At 35.3% G+C, this 21,018-nt stretch overlaps 2 protein-coding genes across 2 annotated transcripts; one reads left to right on the top strand and one right to left on the bottom strand.

Annotated features, from left to right (window-relative positions):
• Positions 1 to 3,057: 3,057 nt before the first annotated feature.
• Positions 3,058 to 8,816, top strand: LOC116299171 (uncharacterized). Its single transcript, XM_031707805.1, has 3 exons — positions 3,058 to 3,364; positions 4,290 to 4,404; positions 8,319 to 8,816. The coding sequence occupies exons 1-3, from the start codon at positions 3,059 to 3,061 to the stop codon at positions 8,774 to 8,776; spliced, it is 879 nt and encodes a 292-aa protein (XP_031563665.1). The 5' UTR covers position 3,058; the 3' UTR covers positions 8,777 to 8,816.
• Positions 8,817 to 14,599: 5,783 nt separating this feature from the next.
• LOC116299163 (carbohydrate sulfotransferase 3-like) lies at positions 14,600 to 16,174 on the bottom strand. The gene has a single exon (XM_031707795.2). The coding sequence runs from the start codon at positions 16,070 to 16,072 to the stop codon at positions 14,831 to 14,833; it is 1,242 nt and encodes a 413-aa protein (XP_031563655.2). The 5' UTR covers positions 16,073 to 16,174; the 3' UTR covers positions 14,600 to 14,830.
• Positions 16,175 to 21,018: the final 4,844 nt, after the last annotated feature.

Here is a 21,018-nt window from a genome sequence, read left to right as displayed (position 1 = left end):
CTTACCAATGTTGTAATTTTCACATATGAAGATAACATGTAATATTTTCAAATGTGAAGATATTGAGACTCAAGGGAAAACAAAGCTAACTAATTTCCCGAGGAACCAGACATTAAGTGTTTTGTTATAATTGAGAAATATTCAGAGAAGTCAGTTTGCGAAACAAGAGCTCGTTATATATCGGCAAAATTCGTAGCTATATAACAGCACTTTTTAGAAACAGAGAAAAATAGATATTTAATCTATTAATCATCTTTATTTCTGTGTATACACCATGACGAATATACTACCCGACCCGTGCGACCCGAAGTTTGATGTCTCGCTCCCCGACTTGCATTTAAAACAGTGTCCATCGAAATACTCCAACAAAAAATGCTAAAATGGCCGAAAGTCTTCAAATGTTTTCGGGTTCGGTTTTGTGTCAGGTAACGAATTTCCATAATATTTCATAATGAAAAGACTTTGATACTAGTAATTCTAAGAAAAGCAAAATCTTTTTTTTTCTTTTTTGAAAATTCTAAATTTCATTTGTTTTAAGGAGCGTTCGCGGGGAAATGAAGTTGCAATCAGAATTTTTTAAACGTGGCAAAGACATATTCCAACATATTTTTGTTCAAAAAGTGAAATATTATTTCAATTTCTGCTATTGTTTTAAGAAATAAATTAAATAAATCACTTTTATTTAAGAGTCTAGTCGTTCTAGCGCTTTCGCACTAATAATTGGGGACACTTTTCGTTCACACACACTACCACTACATTCAATATTCTATGCACACAACGTTCAACTCACATGCTGATTTTTACGGAGGGAGGAAACCGGAGAACCCGGAGAAAACCCTCGTAGCATAGGAGAGAACAACACATCAAACAAACTCAATTCCCATGTGGCGTCACATGTGGCAAAAGTGACAAATTTACAGTCGTTTGTATGTCTGGGGATATAGCGCATACCCCTAGACATACAACTATGTAAATTTGTCATTTTTCAACTAAAGTTTTCTTGGTCGATATAATACTTGACATGTTGAATCTTTGTAGGTTTGCTCAAGTAAAGGTGTTCTTTCTAGTGCTGGTATTGTTTTTAAATTTAACTCATTTCAATTTTTGGCCGCCATTTTTGCAGGTCTATTTGTCGCACGAAACGTCTTCATGCTGTCGAAACATATGTAAATTTGAGTTTCACACATGTCTGACAAATGGACCCGGACTTCACAGAATATCAGAATTTAAAAACAGTTCTTGAAACTTTAAGACTAATTCTCTTATATTGTTTTTATTAATACTGTATCTTTATTTTTTGTTGTTTATTCGGAGAACAAGAACCTTTTTTTTCTCAAACTCTTCTAAATTATTTTAAAAAAATTTCTTTTCCATGCACCTGTCAATCATTACTGATTTACAAACTCCATAATCATTATATTTATCGTCTTATCAAGGTGTTTATTAATACAGAACTACAGGTTTTTAAAATTAAAGATGACCTTGTAATATCTTCAAGATAACTCAACTTTTGAATTAATTTTGAAATCAGGTTTTCAAGCTTTTGTGGAGGTTGAAATTGCCATCGAGCAGCTGATCTGCCGAAAAAATAACTTATAGAAAGACGTCAAAAACAAACACTCGATAAGGTAGGATACAGTAAAAATAACCTTCACAAGATGTTTGATAAGGGATGAATTAAGTATATAAAGATAAGAGATAATGCAAGAAGATAGAGAAAACATATTCTCGATTCTGATTGGCTAATGTTTTATTCCAGATCAGCTAGAGGCCTATCATTAGCTCATTATTTTTTGAAATCCTGTCATATTATAATTCAACCTTTTTTTCTTTTCTTCTTTTAAAATCTCTTCTTCTTCTTCTTCTTCTTCTTCTTCTTCTTCTTCTTCTTCTTCTTCTTCTTCTTCTTCTTTTTCTCCATTTTCTTCTTCATGTTCTAATCAATTGATACACCTTATTGCAAGAACCTTGTCATATAAGATAAATAATAACGAAATGCATGGAATTTATTAGAAATATATGAATTTGATTCTAAAGCCCCTTAGATTAGTAAATATTACAGCTACTGATTCAGATTATACCCCTATTTCAGAAAATCCTTGTCAGTCTGAGATATTAGTATGGATCTTGATAAACATTTGATTAAGAAAATAAACGCAAGAATTGCAGGACATTTCGATGACATATATCTACTTTGTCATACAGTAAATGTTGTTGAAAATGATGACAGAATGTCATCGAAACGTCCAGCAATACTTGCGTTTATTTTCTTAATAAAGTCTGAGATATGAAACTCATATTCTCTGGTTAAAATGCCGAAAATCACATTTCTAACCCATAAGTCATGTTTCATATCCCAATCTAAAATGAAACTACTATACGTTGTTCGGCTGTGAATATATTATGGCGCGCAAAGTGTGAGCGGACAAAATGACTGGCACTGGTATTTTTGGAGCTTGAAATAACGATGCAAACAAGGCAGTAAAGTGAAACTGTTGTTATTCTTTCTTTCATTACTTCTGCTTCTTGTAGGTACGTGTATTAGAAAAATAGAAAAATATGTCAGAAACAGTTGGGTGCAGTATCCTGGAAATGAGAGCAAAATAACTAAACTAGCTGTAATTCACTGAAATAAAATTCATAGCACAGCTGGTATGAAGAAAAATATCGTCCTTTGTTTTAAAGTCAGTACGCTGCAATTTTGCTGACTTTCGTCAGAAATAAATTGTATGTTTTTTGACACAGCTTGAGCTCTGAATACACATCGAAACAATAAGTAATCCTCAATTTAGGGAAAGAGTATTATGCGAAGAAACTTATTATGTGAAATGACTGCCATAAAATCATAATTAAATGTTCATTTATAACAAATGAAACAGCTAAAGCAATCACACCGATAAAGGAATACAAAAGGTTCCAATTATATTTACGAAAATTGAGTCGTTTTACGGGATGATTACCCAGACACCTCTCCGGTCTCCGCCTCAATATTTTATAACGTTGCACTCGACAATACTTTTGCCATTCTTTGTGTTTATTTTCAGCAAAGAAGGCCGATATGTCAGTCAAATTGAAAATAATTTTAAGCTTTTTCTCGTGTTTTTTATCCCATTCCTTGAGCGAGGAGACAAGTGGTGTCTACTTCACTAAATTTGAGAACCACCAGCTCGAAGGAAATGTAATCGAGAAAGTAAAATCGACAGATGTTCTCGATTGCTGCTTAAGATGTAAGCGCTTAACAGAGTGTTCGTCGATAAACTTTGCATACAAACCCGAGAACGGCTTTCATGGATGTGTTTTGATGAATAGAGATGTATCAAAAGTGACCCCATCAAAAGTGTATCATCACTTTGCTCGATTGGTTGTAAGTACGAAGGTTTTTTATTCTATTAATGTAAAAAAGCGGGAAAACTCTAACTTGAATTCTTCATTGTTTGGTATTTTAAAATCAGCTAAACGAATCTTAGAAGTACAGTTTTAGACGACGCGTTATGGCTCTTGAAGTAAATTTGAATTGAATTTGAAAATATATGGTTTAATAAATAAAAAAGAACACGGGTAAATAATATAGACTATCGCTAAAAAGTCATCATTTCAGGGACATTTCGAAACAATGTGACTAATTAGCTTTTGTCTATGTTATCATTAAACGAAACGCATAGATGACAGGCAAGGCACTGCCCGCGGTATGGTATCACTAGAGATTATTCTATTGCTTGGTATCAATCAGCTGAATGAATGTCATTATAAGCCTGCCATATAGGCAGGCAAACACTGCCCGTCATGTGCTATCAACAGAGACCATTCTATTGCTTGGTATCAATCAGCCGAATGAATCCCCAGTGAATCCCAATGTCGAACAAATACTGCCCGTCATGTGCTACCAACCAGAGAGTATTCTATTGCTTAGTATCAATCAGCTGAATGAATGTCATTATAAGCCTGCCATATAGGCAGGCAAACACTGCCCGTCATGTGCTATCAACAGAGACCATTCTATTGCTTGGTATCAATCAGCCGAATGAATCCCCAGTGAATCCCAATGTCGAACAAATACTGCCCGTCATGTGCTACCAACCAGAGAGTATTCTATTGCTTAGTATCAATCAGCTGAATGAATGTCATTATAAGCCTGCCATATAGGCAGGCAAACACTGCCCGTCATGTGCTATCAACAGAGACCATTCTATTGCTTGGTATCAATCAGCCGAATGAATCCCCAATGAATCCCAATGTCGAACAAACATTACCAATCGTGCTATCAACCAGATATCCTTTTATTCTTATAGGATAATTGCACAGATATCGTGTGTGAAAATGGCGGAACGTGCAGAAAATCGACATCTAATGGCGTCCGTTGCCACTGCCTGCAAGGGTTCACGGGAAAACGGTGTGAAACAAAATGTAAGTGTACAATACATAATTTCAATTTCTCTGTTGCTCAAAATTAGCCTCGTTTTCAAGTGAAGTTCCTTCGAGTTTCAAAGTGTTTGTATTGTTGGAGTTGTGCATTCTTTACTTTACTGTTGGTATTCGTGAGTATTTAGACACTGATACAAGGCTAACCCTGCGTAAGTGAGCCTGTAATCAAGGAACACAGCAGATTTCACGAAAGTGGTTTTCTTCAGAACGTAAAACAGTTTCTAGCGTATAATAGTTTTTTTTCTTAAAAACTAGAAAACAATGGGAACAAGATCTATACTAACCCCTATTAGTTTAAAGCTACTAAATGGTCTGTCATGTTCCTGAGCTCTGATTGGCTGTGCTACTAGTGGTCTGTTAGTGACTAGACTAGTACCGAAAAGTAGCGGTTTTGAAAACAAAAAAAAAAAACAAAAAAACAAAAAAACAAAAAAAACAACAACAACAACAAAAAAACAATGTAAGAAATGAAAAAAATAGAATATTTCCCCCTAATTTCTATTTCTTCAATGTCTGAAGAAAATCAATCTTACTTGAAAAGGGAATATTACAATTTTAAAGAATTCTATAGTCAACTACAATGCACTGCGCACCTATATTATTGTTTACATTGTTCGCCTACATCATTCTCAAAGCTCCTTTATGCACTGGTAGAGCAAAATCTCTTCAAATTCCCAAAGGTTTCTTCCTTTCATTCCACAGCAAGTTGGTTGAATTTTTCAGAGAGATTCTAGTCTTTGTGACATTATGACTTTTCGGTCGTCCATATTGTTAGACATCACAACTGTCGAATTCTACCTTAAATTCGTTGCAAAAAATTAAAAAATCTCATGGAAAGCATAAAATGACCACGTATCATCATTTTATGATTACCCTAAAGCATCTTGCAGGAATAACGAGACCGATGGAACTGGATTTTCAAACTTCACCTACAAAACCGCCATTTTGCCTGGCAGAGAAAATGGCCTATTGTTTTGATTCCGACGCGCAATGCAATTTAGTTGACTGGATTCTTTAAGGACTTTTTCTGTGCAACTAGCAAAATAAGTCTACACTTTGTTATTGTTTGAATTTTGTCGTTTTTTTGAAGTTTGATTTTTTCTTTACCAGACATTTATTCGTATAATTTGTTTTAATTAACAGATCAAAAACAGTTTTCCGTGTTTGATACTCTGATCAAAACATGCGGGATGTTGTGAGAACACGAGAGGAGCGAAGGAAACCACGACGCGTAGCGGAGTGGTTTCCAGCTTCTCGAGTGTTCTCCCAACATCTCAAGTGTTTTGATCAGAGTATCAAACACGGAAAACTGTTTTTGAATTGTTCTATAAAATAACAAATGCGCGAAAAGATCGAAAAAAACCCCAAAAACAACAAAGTATAAGTAAATTCTCCCTACGTGCCGTCTTATTCAAACTGACCAATGAGCGCAACCGATAAATTAGAATCTGACAGTTGCAATACTCGCGCGCGCTAAAATGACAATAGCGTGTTTTGATACTCTCATCAAACATGGTTTTCGACCAATCATAGCGCGCGTAGTATCCCAATTATTTTATAAATGGCGATCATAATGATGATGATGCATGGTGACGTCGAAGAATAATATTCCGCTAAATTAAAATAAACGGGAGACGATGAAAAACTAGGTCTATTTGAAGACCGGGAAAATAATTTGTGCAATATAATAACGTAATAGTAATTTAATAACTTATAAGGCATAACATGATTTAATTAACAAATAAAACAGCTTTTTCCGTTCTCCGATCAGTAATAAAGCACGCAGGAAGTGGTGTAAGCACGAAAGAAGTGTAACGAGAAGCACGAGCCGTAAGAAAAAGCTGTTTTATTCGTCTTAATATAAGAGTCATTAATTTTATTTCGGCTTTTGAATTTTTTTACGCAAAAAGAAAGACGGTCGCAGGATCTTGCAGCACTTCGTGCGCGCGGATGGCGTCAGCATTTTGCTCCGTTCACTAGTAAAGCACAGTTTTGGACCAATCGGCGCGCACGTAATATCCTCAGTATATATTAATGTGCATTACCATAATAAGAAAAAGATAAACAGAAATGATGAAGAGATAAAATATTGGCTAGCGAAAGAGCTCGAGCACTATATGATAAAATAAACTGATAAAAATTCGCACACCAATATATATCTTTCCTGGTTAGGATATGAAGAATTCATGAATAAATTGTGTATTTGATGTACTATGACAATTTGCGAACAAAAAAAAAAAAAATTACCAAATATTTTTTTATACTTGAAAGAAAGTGGAATATTTAGGTCACCCATCCAGGTACTAATCCTCCCCAGACGGGCTTGACTCAGTGTCTCGGAAGCCCATGTTTTTTCCACTGGGTCACGTATTTATGAAATTATCATAACAATAACCGTGAAAACAATGCACGAATAGACTCGACTTTTTAACATTAATTTTTCAACCGATTCAGTGCGTGGCAGAGATGCAAGGGATTAGCCGTTATGGTCTGGGGGCCGGCTGGTCTCTCCCCTGATGCTTCGGCTAAAACATTTTCTTGCGTAATTCGTGCACTCAAGGGCAGAAGGATTTAATCGCCGTCAGGTCCGAAGTCCATACTTCGCCTCAGCTCTGCGGATGTCTCAGGGGTATGGCAAAGTGGAATCGTCTTTTTGTTTTTTGTTTTTTTGTTTTTTAAATTTGCCTTTCATTTCCAATCCATCGTTTCGAAAAAAATATTTTTAAAGCATTTTTTCCAAATTTTTCATTGGATTTGTACCCCACAACATTCGTGAATATTTTTCAAATCAAAAAATATTTAAATTCTATTTGTTGATGTTTACTGTTGTTAACTGTGTTCGATCGACATTATCAGTAATCCCAAGAGGATGTTTGCATGATGGCGTCATTTGACTCCCACTACCAAGATGCTTCGCGAATTCTCTTTCTTCTTTCAGTTTGTATTTAACCATGAGAATAGAAAGAAAATTGGTGCTAATTAACTGAACAAAAGAAAGCGTGCAAGGAAGTTTGGAAGTAGAGGTCAATGACGCCATCATAGAAACGTCCCGAGTGGAGTTGCAATTTTTTCCTCATATTAAGAAATCCTGCCTGAAATTTAAAACAGTCGGGGCTGACCGTATTCTTTGGTTGATTTCTCATAATTTTTCTCTATATTACCATGCTTTCTGTTTACATGTTACTTTAGCTTATTGTCTAGCCAAAATGTTGCATAGTCCCTGCTCGACAAATTAGCCGCTTTCGTCGTGCTCTGCTTTTTTTAAGTGATACTCTTAATGATGATAGTGAGTCATGTTGATGATGGTGATATGATGATGTTGAGATCACGAAGAGAGTTCAGGCGTTGATGTTGTTGATGATGATGAAAGTGAGTCACGTTGATGGTGGTGATATGATGTTGAGATCATGAAGACAGTGAAGGCGTTGATGTTGCTGATGATGATGATAGCGAGTCATGTTGATGGTGGTGATATGATGATGTTGAGATCATGGAGACAATGAAGGCGTTGATGTTGTCGATGATGATGATAATGAGTCATGTTGATGGTGGTGATATGATGATGCTAAGATCATAAAGACAAAGAAGGCGTTGATGTTGTTGTGATAATCTATTATGATAGTGATGTTTATAGTGACTTTGACGATGGTAATAGTCGTCATTGCCATGAATGATTATTATCACCATCATTATCATCGTCATCATTTTTATCTATATCGGCCAACATTTTCACCATCACCATCATCATCATGACCATCATCATCATTATCATCAACATCATCATCATCGTCATCAACATCATAATCATCCTGACCATAGCACCATCATTGTCATAATCATCATTATCACCACCACCACCATCATCATTAATACCTATTTCAAAACCCTTTCTTCAGACAACTGGTGGCTCAAGATCAACTCAAATCCTGTCTGCTTTGGAACTAAAAACTCCTCCTACGGACACTTCCACATCAAACAAAATGGAACAGTGACGACAATCCAGCTGAAACACCTCTCTGGTTTAATGACCTGCAATAAAGAAAGCCTTCAAACAAAGCGTAGCAATTGGGGCTGTGGTGAAAATGTATTGTACACGATCCTCACAGACAGCCAAGACCGAAGGATTCTCCCACAAGATGAGTTTATAATTTACTTTCCGTGGTTGCAGTATTTACTTCCAGGCGTAAACAGAAACTCGACGGAGCTTACTTTTAAATCCTTCTCGACGCCGATGAATGTAACCGCTGGTCAAGAGTATCGTATTTGGTTCGGTCAAGATCTGACTAATACGACAGAGAAAAACAATGATGGATCTTCGTGTGTTGATGTGTATATGAATGGGTGGTTTAGATAATGTCTGAAAATGGATGTATGGAGATGGATGGATGGATGGATGGATGGATGGATGGATGGATGGGTGGGTGGATGGATGGATGGATGGATGGATGGATGGATGGATGGATGGATGGATGGACGGACGACGGATGGACGGACGGTTGGACGAATGGACGACGGACGGACGGACGGACTGACGGATGAGCGGACTGACGGATGGACTGATGGAGGGAGGGAGGGAGGGAGGGAGGGAGGGAGGGAGGGAGGGAGGGAGGGAGGGAGGGAGGGAGGGAGGGAGGGAGGAATGCAGATCGGAATCGGAATCGGAATCGGAATCTGTAATTGTATCAAATAGTTACATAAATTATATAAAAATCTAAATCTATTTAACTAAATAAGTTAAATATGAATATACATAGATTTTAAAATACTAATTTTCAGTGTTGTCAATGCTAAATCGATAATTTTTTCTTTTTCTTTTAAAAACATCGATAGAGGGTTCGCTTTGTAAGGTGGAGCGTTCCAGATTTTGGCTCCTCCTCCCACATCAGGAAAACAGCAGCCATTTATGGTTTTCACAGCCGCCATCTTGGTTGAAATTAACCAAATATTTGTCATTAGTCTCATTTTTTCATACATCAACCAACGCGTACAGCCACCAAGAAAATTGATTAAATTTTTTTTGTCTAACCGGCAAAAAGTGTCCCTGGTTACAGTATTTATTACATTGAATAGACCCCTTGCAGAACTTTGGAATGCAGCTCAATTTGGAGGACATAACAATAGGTTTCCAATTCTCAGGAAATTGAATTTCTTTTGTTTTTCCCCCCAAATTGAGCTGCTTTGCCGTCTCATGCCAGGGGTCTATAAAGCCTTGTTTACACTGGCGATTTTTGCGGCGATTTTTGCTGCGATTTTCGTGGCAATTTTCGGAAATATGAAATCTTTTGTCTCATCCTTCAAAAGAGACATTTGTCTAGGAAAATCTTGGTATCCTGAAAGAAACTTTACAAGCAAATTCTTTATCATTATTTATTCTGGACAAAATCGAAAAAATAATCGCTGCAAAAATCGCCGCAAACTTCGCTAGTGTAAACGGGGCTTAAGCTTGGCGCTGTTGCAAGTTGGGACTATCACGGTGATATTCTGCACGCTGATTGGCTACGAGATGGCGGTCGGTTCTGCACATAAAATGTTGCGTGACAAGTTGGACAAGTGATGAAAAACGAGCAACAAATCCCAAATTTGTTGCAGAAAGTTGATCTACGTTCTACTTTTCGCAACAAGTTTTCCCAACTTGTTACAAGTTGGATAGATAGGATGTAAAACGAGCAACATTATTTTCGAACTTGCACCGCAACAATGTTGCGCGACAAGTTGGACGTTTTTGTGTCTCGTATTTCAGCGCCTTTAGGATCAAAATCATATATTTCTAATGAAACCCATTTCGTTATTATTTATCTTTTATGACAAGGTTCTTGCAATAAGGTGTATCAGTTGATTAGAACATCTTTACTTAATTCATTTCTTATCAAACATCTTGTGAAAGTTACTTTTACTGTATCCTACCTTATCGAGTGTTTGTTTTTGACGTCTTTCTAAGTTACTATTTCAGATCAGCCCGGGGTGGGGGTACTACCACCCCAACTTGGGTAGGGGTGTGCCGTCAGGACCTCAAAACCCTAACCCTATCCCAGACCTAAAATTTTGATTTTACATACCCTACCCCAGACTAAAACTAAGAATTGTACACCCTATCCCAGACTAAAAGACGGAAAAGACGGTTTTTCAACAGATTGCAATCAATATTTACTAACGTTTTTATTGTTTTTGTGAAGGCAGAAAGCGTAGCCTATTCGCCAGACAAAAATGACCAAATCATAACCCTATTCCAGACTGAAATGATACCCTATCCCAGACAAAAATCAAAAAATGATACCCTACCCCAGACCCAAAAGCCGGAAAACCATACCTTATAGGGCGGCATATACCCGTATAGCAAATATAGGGGAGTACCCTCCCGGGCAGATCAGCTGCTCGATGGCAAGGTTGAATTTATATAATGTCTGCCTGATTGACTCTCACGTGTTGAAAACCAAATTATGAATTTCAAGCTCCACAAAAGCTTATAAACCTGATTTCAAAATTAATTCAAAAGTTGAGCTATCTTGAAGCTATTACAAGGTCATCTTTAATTTAAAAAACCTGTAATTCTGCATTAATAAACACCTTGATAAGACGATAAATATAAAGATTATGGAGTTTGTAAATCAGTAATGATTGAGAGGTGCATGGAAGAGAAAAACGTTTGCGAATGCGTGCATTTCAGCAAATTTTCTAATAATTTAGAAGAGTTTGAGAAACTCTATGGAGTTTGAGAGTCCGAGAAAATAAAAATATAAAAATTAGTCTTAAAGTTTCAAGAACTGTTTTTAAATTCTGATATTCTGTGAACTCCGGATCCATTTGTCAGACATGTGTGAAACTCAAATTTACATATGTTTACAACAGCATGAAGACGTTTCGTGTGACAAATAGACCTTAATTGCCAAAATGCCGGCCAAAAATTGAAATGAGTTAAAATTAAAAGCAATACCAGCACTAGAAAGAACACCTTTACTTGAGAAAACCTACACAGATTCATCATGTCAGGTGTTATATCGACCAAGAAAACTTTGAGTTGAAAAATGGCAAATTTACAGACGTTTGTATGTCTAGGGGTTATTACGGTATATCCCCAGACATACAAACGACTGTAAATTTATCACTTTTAAGGTATCAGGGTACCCCAAAATTGCTCAAAAGTATCGATTTTTGCATTTTGCGATAAGATATATAATATTCTTCGATTTTCCCCCAAAAGAATTTCGATAGTGATTTTTAATAGCGAGTAAAAAAAAAAAAAAAAAAAACGGTTCGTGTCAACAAAGGCGCTTCCGCTCAATCAGAAACATTTTTGCGTTTTTCTCGATCTCGTACTCGTTGTCGTATCTAAAGGTCGCTAATATGTTGGACGGTGAAAATGAACGCGGAAAACCGCATTTTGTTTTTTGCCATATTTCAAATCAACGTTAAATTCTGTGTAAAAATAAAGAAACAAAAAGACACTAATTTCGCGAGTTTATAAGAAAGTTAATGAGGACATCATGTCGAGATGGTTTTTTTCCCCACTGCATTCACAGTTCAAAAATTCAAAAATAAAACAATGGACTATCATGGAGGCTATCATGGAAATACAGAATAAATCACACACAACCAGAAAATTCCTTACACGAAGACACAAATGGTCTCTTGCGGTTTTTTTCCCCCCTTAGAACGACTACACACTTAAATAAAAGTGATTTATTTTTTAAAACAATAGCAGAAATTGAAATAATATTTCACTTTTTGAACAAAAATATGTTGGGATATGTTTTTGCCACGTTAAAAAAATTCTGATTGCAACTTCATGTCCCCGCGAACGCTCCTTAAAACAAATGAAATTTAGAATTTTCAAAAAAGAAAAACAAAAAAAGATTTTGCTTTTCTTAGAATTACTAGTATCAAAGTCTTTTCATTATAAAATATTATGGAATTCGCTACCTGACACAAAACCGAACCCGAAATCTTTTGAAGACTTTCGGCCATTTTAACATTTTTTGTTGGAGTTTTTTGATAGACACTGTTTTAAATGCTAGTCGGGGAGCGAGACAACAAACTTCGATGGTCGCACGGGTCGGGTAGTATATTCGTCATGGTATACACTGAAAATGAAGATGATTAATACATGAAATATCTATTTTTCTCTATTCCTAAAAAGTGCTGTTATATAGCTACGAATTTTGCCGATATATAACGACTTCTTATTTCGTAAACTGACTTCTCAGTATTTCTCAATTATAACAAAACACTTAATGTCTGGTTCCACGGGAAATTAGTTAGTTTTGTTTTCCCTTGAGTCTCAATATCTTCACATTTGAAAATATTGCATGTTATCTTCAACATGTGAAAATTACAACATTGGTAAGAATTCTAAGTAATCATATGATGATGATGATGATGATATTTACATAGCGCTCTTTTCTATATGGATATGTTCAAATGCGCTTTACAATGATTTATGAATGAGAGATGGTTAGTATGAAGTGTAGGCACTGACGGTGCCGGCTCACTGCCAGGGTTTCTTTACGTCCTCACTGCTTTTTTTACGTCCCTCCGATGTTGGTTAGTAAGTGTGGAGAGACGGGTTCGCCATTTAAAGTGGTTATCCGAGCCACAGAACTAGGAGATAAAATCAGTATCTCCTTGCGGGTATGAAATATTCTCTATATTATTGATTATTGCTTATACGTTCAAATTCCACCACTGTACGTCCGAGAAGAAAATTGAATTTATATATTTGCCGTCAGTACGAACCGAGACCGCCAAGAAAGGCTTTTATTATAATGGCTCATTATTCTACAACAGTTTTATCTTAGAAAATGAGAAGTAGGTTTTTATTCAATATTTTCGATATTGATTCTAGTATTTATATAGATAATTTTATTGTTAGATTTTTATTGTACTTTCATATATCGTTATATATATATATAAATATTTATTTATATTGTATTTATTTTAGGGCTCCTTTTGATATCAGATTGCATTTTGTATATCTGACTGGATAACCCTGTGTAGATAAAGGTTTCTATATATAATGGCTGGTTTAATCTTTACTGAAGCCGAGCGGTTTGATGCGTTGTGATCTCCTGTACTTCGAGGGTTTTGCTCTATGCTCTTTCCTCCCTCCACAAAAACCAACGTGTGAGTTGAGAGTTGTGTTTAGGATATTAAATGTAGTGGTAATAAGTGTGTAGTTTGTCACTATATTGAAACATTAGCCTCTTGGCAGGTAAGAACGATTATTGGTCAGACATAAATTAGACTTCTTAAGTTTAATTAGTCTAGAAAGCCAATTTATTTTACTCCACTATTTTGTTGTCAAAAAAAGTTTTCAATAATGGTATGGTCAATAAATAACAAGCTGGAATTCTACTAGCGTGCAAACCATAGAGTGCTTACAATATATCCATGAAAAACTTTGCAAAAAAATTGTTCAAATTAGTACGAAATCCTTTGTCTTCTGTTGTCTAATCAACACTATTTTGTACAAATTTGTGCAATTCATTACAGAGTTTTAACGGATATATTATAAGCACTCTATACATCTAATTACAAAAAAAAAAAAAAAAAAAAAAAAAAAAAAAAAAAACTATTTTATAAAAGTTTGAATACTGGATACTACATACTGAATAGTGCATTCCAAAAACGAAGTGCGTTGGGGGTCATTTTTCATATTTATTCTATTTTTTAGTGTATTTCATCTGAAACAATATACTTAACTACATGTAGAGAGTTAATTGCTGTATATTTATTTTTTATTTCAAATTAACGCGTGTGAGTCCAACGGGTCGGGTCGCTGGTTCGAGCCCTGCGGTCGCCACACGTGAATTGAGTTTGTTTGATGTGTTGTTCTCTCCTATGCTAATAGGGTTTTCTTCGGGTTCTCCGGTTTCCTCCCTCCGTAAAAAGCAACATGTAAATTGAGTGTTGTATGTTGTAAATATAGGATGTAGTGGTAGTGCGTGTGGAGGGAACCTCACGGAAGAGACCCATATGGGGAGTGGTGGTTGTAAAATATTATATTATTATATATATTATTAATGAGAAACACAATGCCCTTTGGCCTTGGAATGAACTATTCCGTATGCAATATTCAGTGTTCAACCTTGTTTGCCGAATAGCTGTATATAAAAAATAGAAATGAACAAATAGGAATAAATGATAAATAATTTTTAATATTTTGATTCTAAAGCTCCCTAGATTGATAAAAATAACTGTTTTAATAAGGTAATATCAAAAATGTCAGTCCACTCCTTAAAAAGAATATGCATTATTAGTGCTGAATTTTAAAATTATTGAACATTATCGGTCGTTTATTTTAGGGATTTATATGATTACCAAATTGGGATACGGATTATTCCCCAAATTTGCACAGGATTTTCAATTATTAAAACTCCTCTAACACGGCACCTTTGATAGCTTATAAACCATCTTAGTTCCATCCTTTTACTTCGTATTCCTCGCTAAACAAAGGGACGCTGATGTTAGACATTAACTCGTAAGACTGATCCACAGGTCTGTATCCCATCATCTTCATTACACGTGTGCAGTATTGTTCCATGATATCAATGTCAGCGAGGGGAACTTTCCATCGCCATCGGTTCACCGCTAAGGAGGAGTCATCTACGGTGCAGACTGCAGGATCGTACCCTCTGCATGCTGCTTTCAGTTCTTCGTGGTCTTTGCTTGGTTGCGTTGTTTGGTTGAGCCATATTTTCACGCTATCTGGAACGGACAACCCAGCGAATTGAAAGAGTCTCAACAGCCCATCAAGCGGCTTCATTGCGAAGTCTTCATATCGCTGGATAATTATACGCTTTCGCCAGCTAAGTGGAAGGTTCTTGACTAACTCTAGGTTCTCCTCAGTTTGTTGACACTTTTCATGGCTATACTCTCGTAAGTTCTTTCTGCTTGGATCGCTGGCAGGGTCTTGGAAAAACCCAACACTTCGAGAAGAGGCGATAACAGCACGGGGATCTCTAATTAAAAAAATGATTTTGCAATCGACTTCCGTTGGATTGCACGCTGCCAAAATATTGTAAATGCTTCCTTCTGCTATGCGACTCATGAGGACTTTTAACACATTGATTTTGTAGTTGTTGGCACAAACTTTTTCAAGAGATTCACTTGTCATCGGGGGACAAAGGCTTGGATCACTCATTTCATGCGGACACAAAGGCGGTGATGCAATGGCGTGGCTAACACGTAGATGGCTAGGGTCACGATAGAAATGTTCAAAATCCTCAACCACTGACTTGCCGAAGTTGCAGCGAAAGATTTTTGTCAAAATATCTACCATGAGATTGCCATAGTCGTCTTTAGAAGTTTTATTTTCACGATAACTTATTCGCTCGACAGTTTGTAAGGGTTCGAACAGATAAAAGACAGAAGAATGGTGGTTGAACAGGTCTCCAGTTATTGTAGATCCAGAACGTCCATGAGCTACTATTATAACATTCTTTTGAGCTTTTTTCAAGTTTTTTTTGACGACAACAGTTGGCAAATCTAATTGTTGATCTTGAAAAATAAGAAGTATTTTCTTATGTAGGCTTGATTTGAAAAGAAGGTTGTAATGGCCGTTCACGGTAAGCTGATGAACGAGCCAGAAGACAAGGACAGAGGTTACTATCAGAAGAATCTTAAAAACGGTTTGTCTTTTAGAGCCCACGGCCATCTTGTCAGTCGTGGCACCAACGCATGCAATATTTTGTTCAAGAGGAGTAAAATAAATTTACTTTTAGAAAATGGAATATAACGTTTGTTGTTAAGCATGGTAAAGAATGTTATTGCCATGAACAACAGATAGCCTTGATCGATCGAATTTACCATATTAGTCAGACATCTCATCGAGGTTGTCACGCGAGATTTCAAGGACAGATAAGTATGCTGATTGCCAGGAGCAAAGGAAAAGTTCAAACAAAATATGGAAATTGGATTGAATTGAATTTTCTGTATTTAACCATGAAAATATTTGTACTTATTATATAGATATCGATGAAATACCAGGTTTTCTCTAGTGTCGAAAACATATCTTTCACCAGTGGAAGATACCATATCTTTCACACGTGAAGATATCGCTGTTGAATCAGCTTGCCATTTTAATAAAGAATTTTTGAGTTTTTGTTTTATTTAAGTTTCATCGATATCTATATAATAAACAGAACATTACATGGCCGCTTGGAGATACGAATTTTATCTTCTCGTGTTCAATTTAGATATCTCACTCGTTCGTTGAACACTCGAAGATAAAATTCGTATCTCCGCGCGCCCATGTAATATCCTCTATATATAGTAGGAGAATTGATTTAACTTAATACACCGTATGGTTTGTGATGTTTAGAAACTGACGTTTCGGACGTTAGTCCTTCTTCGGAGTAAATGCACACTGTTTGATTCCAAACACCGACACGGGTAACTAGTTTATCTAGTCTCTGCCATATCCTCTATATATACATTATTTTCAGACTAGATAATCTATTCAGTACGATCATACGTAAAAAAATTTTATATAAAACAAAAAAATAAAAAAGCTAGTATTTGCGTTTCATTCTGAGGACTAAGTTAACTCTGATTTTTCTAGTTAACTCCAGCCTTATAAGGTTGCTATCTAAAAACAGGTATAAGGAAAGAGAATACGAATATGGATATCTAAATGACGTGTTCAATTTAGATATCAATTGAACACTCGAAGATAAAATTTGTATCTCCGCGCGCCCATTTAATATCCTCTATATATAGACATTATTTTCAGACTAGATAATCTATTCAGTACGATCATACGTAAAAATTTATATATATATATATATATATACATATAACAAAAAATAAAGAATAAGCTAGTATTTACGTTTGAGTCTGAGGACTAAGTTAACTATGAATTTTCTAGTTAACCCAGTGGCGGATCCAGGACTTTAAGAGGGGGGGGAGGGGTTCATTTTGCAAATCTCAGCACAACAATAACGTTCTCTTGCATCATCATTTTTCCCATGAGGCAAAAATGGGAATGATAATATTTTAATAAATGAACTATCAGTTTAGCTAACACCAGTTTGGTTTTGTTGTTTATGGGGTTGGCAATTAAAGTAACTGTGTTTTTTTTTGTTTTGTTTTGTTTTGTTTTGTTTTTTTTGGTTCTGCTTTCTTTCGGTTACCCTATTTTTATTTGGGTCTGCTTTCTTAAAAGAAACGATCAATGGTCCGATTTTATTCGATGTGCACCCTCCCTGTAAAAATTCTGGTTACGGCCCTGTAATCAAGCTAAGGATCGACGTATATCTTATGTCCCTCTGATCTTCTGTTTTTCTGCTAACAAAGTAAGCTTATCTCTTTTATTAATCATTGCGATTTTAAAGCTCTGATGATAATAATGCAGTTTTTTGTCCTAAAACTTCAAACTTTTTTTGTGCAATAAAATGACGAACAAAGAAAGATGAAATAAAAAATAAAAAACACTAATAAAATACTTTAGTCCGAATAGAATCACTTTGAACATTTAAACTGGGTTTCAGTTTGTTAATAAATAACATTTCATTAATTTAACAGTCCCATTTTGACGAGCACTTCTTTAAAATGGTAAAATGTTCTTGACTTATTAAGGAAAAGTTTCCATGTTTTTCTCTTGAATGTTTACCGATTGATGATGTCTTTAGTTTATGTTCATCGATCCTGTAAATATATAACTGTATATGAAAAAAATGTTAATAAACGAGTTGAAGTTGAAATTGACGCGTATCGACACCGACGGGAAAATTTGAGTTTTGTTTGGAAGTTGTACTTGTACACAAATAGTCATAACTCCAGTAAAATTAGTAGAATATGGCTAATTTTCCAAGCTTTGACTTTGACTTTCTTGAGGAAGCTTCTGAAATAGTAGAACCACCAAAAGAGCCTTCAACAAAAAAATAAAAATCCAGATTTGCCAGCCTGAACTCGAAGAATTTCGACGAACTCTTTCGACAACACCGACGCCTACGGCTCGTGTTTGCACTGATCTGCTCTCGAATTCTCCCAACCACATCTCGGTTTGCATTAGCGTGTGCAAACACAGTAAATGTATTTTATTTGTTAATTTTAGTAAAGGCTTATTGCTGAATTTTTTCTTAAAATGTTACAAAAAACCACTTCTTATCAATGCTTTTTACAATATAGAATATAAATTTGTCATTAAAAGTTATGGTGAAATCTATAGTAAATGAAAAAGTTAATTATTGATAAATATAAATTATAGTAAATGAAAAATTAACAATTAACTTTGATGTAATTAAGTTCGGTGCATGGAAAGTTCGACGTTTGCCCTAGGCCTAATAGAACCTATATAAAACATAAACGAGAATTAATGATCAATGGAATAGTAAATGATAAAATTTATGTCGTTGATTTGTCCATTCAATTAAAATCAGTCGTAATACTTCTTAAAAAACATTGTCTTAAGATTTTTCTTAAAAGATTCTAAAGTTTTGATATTTTTAATACAATTCGGAAGAGCGATCCATAGTCTTGGGGCTGCAATAGAAAATGATCTCTCGCCATATGATTTAGTTCTAGCAATAGGAATCTCTAGCAACTTCTTTGCTGCCGGAAAGGACAAATTGATTTTGTATATATTGAAAGGATAATGCTATTTAGTATTACTAAAGTTTCACGGTTATATTGTTTGCACTCTAAGCTGAGCTATTTAATTTTTTGATATAAAAAACAGCCGCTGCTATCGCACGCTGTTCTCTTCAACGCAAATAAAGACCATCGCTTCAGGGAAGTATTATTATCGAGATACTTATATAGAAATATAGAATATTTTGCCTGAAATTACTGAAAGGAAGTTGGAAAAAATCAGATCTCTTGATAGAAAAATGCTAGATGAAATAAAAAATAAATTATTTTTCCCCAGTTAATAAATAAAATTCCTCATAAATAGTTACTTATTCGCATAAATTTTACTCCAAGATAATAGAGTGCACGCACTAAAACCGTGAACATTAAATAGTACTAATTAGTACTATTTCATACAGAATCTTTTGTTTTCTATTGTTTAATTATCACTATTTAGTGCTAAAAATTAGTATTTGTTTCACGGATTTAGTGTGAGCACTCTACTTGTTCAAATCATAATTAATAAATACGCTATACGTATGGCTTAAACAGTGTTCGTTAAACATTAGACAGGGCAGAAAAACGAAAAGCCAGATACTTTTACGATTTCTTTTATGTAACTGAGTTTAATACTCCAAATTTTTGAGCCTTTCATTTGTGTCACTGCTGCTCGGAACTTGTGACGAAATTGTGTCGAATTAGAGTCAAGGTTACTTATTAGTATTCACGAAAATGACAGTTTTTCTGCTGATCAAAATATCATCTCTCCCAAAGTACACGGCTTTATATCTCAAATACGCTGATACGCATTCAATAAATTTTGGTCGCATTTGATATTTTGCAATTTGGCTCCAAAAGAAAGTTTTTACAAAATATTGAGCTGAAATACGTAAAACTGTCCTTATGGCAAAAAGCCAAACAAGTACCGTTATTTTGCCCTGTCGATAAAATATTAATAGACAGATTTTCTTATAAATTAATGAGATGTCATTTTAATTTTAGTTAGAGCAAGACGCATCCTTCAAGTTCTGTGTTTCAGCTTGGAAGAAATTATTCGCTAAAGAATCAAAAAACCAATGGGTTTTGAAAGTCAAATCGCGTTTTTGAGTCTCACTTTGGTCTCATTCTTTATTCGCTTCTGCGAAAGTGGATGTTCTGAAGGATTGTATTTTGATAAACTTCCATTCACGAAGTTTGAGTTGGGAAATGTAATCCAAACGATTTTCGTTGAAGATGAAATTGACTGCTTCATTACTTGCTCACGTTTGCCAGAATGTTTGTCGATGAATATCGCTGACCAAAAGAAGCAAGATGGTTTGTTGGAATGCATTCTTCTAAGAGAGTTAGCAATGCCTTCTTCAGGGCTCATAATGCTATCTCAGATCTATCATTACTTCTTTCGACGCTTGGGAGAGGTAAGTTCGTTTTGATGCAAATATTTTTTATTTTTTATCTATTACATATAAATTCATTAATATAAATTCATTATAATTGTTTTTGATAAACCCTAGAATAGGACATGAAGGAATATCTCCCCTTTAACCGCCACTTGGTTGCATGGGTGAGTTAGTAAAGAGGGTCGGACCAACACTCAAGGTCTTAAAATAACTAAGAAGAAGGTGGCTACCTTTGCATTCAAATGGTTATATTAGTATGTCTTCTTAGGATAAGGACATTAAACCCGTAGATCCCGAGTTTCTTCACTCAGTGATAACCTGTTTACAAGGGATTGTTGTCTGGTACAATGGTTTGATCTCGCATCGGAGGTGCACTAAAAACCTCAATTAATCGTGGTGGTAAACTGCGTGGCAGTCAATATTCGCTGTAATAGCAGCCCGTTACTGCGATTCCTAGTCACACCTGACTAAATGTTCGTCAATAAAAAGGGTTTCTTAAACATGACTAGCGATTCCGACTCCGGATTTTTAAACGCTTAACTGCAAATTAAAGCTAAATTCTACAGAACATCTGTTCACCACATATTAAATTTTCATGATTAATGATAGAATTCAGTGAAAACAGAACTATTTA

Source organism: Actinia tenebrosa, unplaced genomic scaffold (genome assembly GCF_029948245.1).
Source record: "Actinia tenebrosa isolate PJP-AT-01 unplaced genomic scaffold, QUT_ActTen_1.0 PGA_scaffold11__36_contigs__length_13525064, whole genome shotgun sequence".
NCBI classification, from domain to species: domain Eukaryota; kingdom Metazoa; phylum Cnidaria; class Anthozoa; order Actiniaria; family Actiniidae; genus Actinia; species Actinia tenebrosa.
The sequence above is the reverse complement of the archived record's forward strand: the minus strand, read 5'-3'. Positions and strand labels throughout refer to the sequence as shown.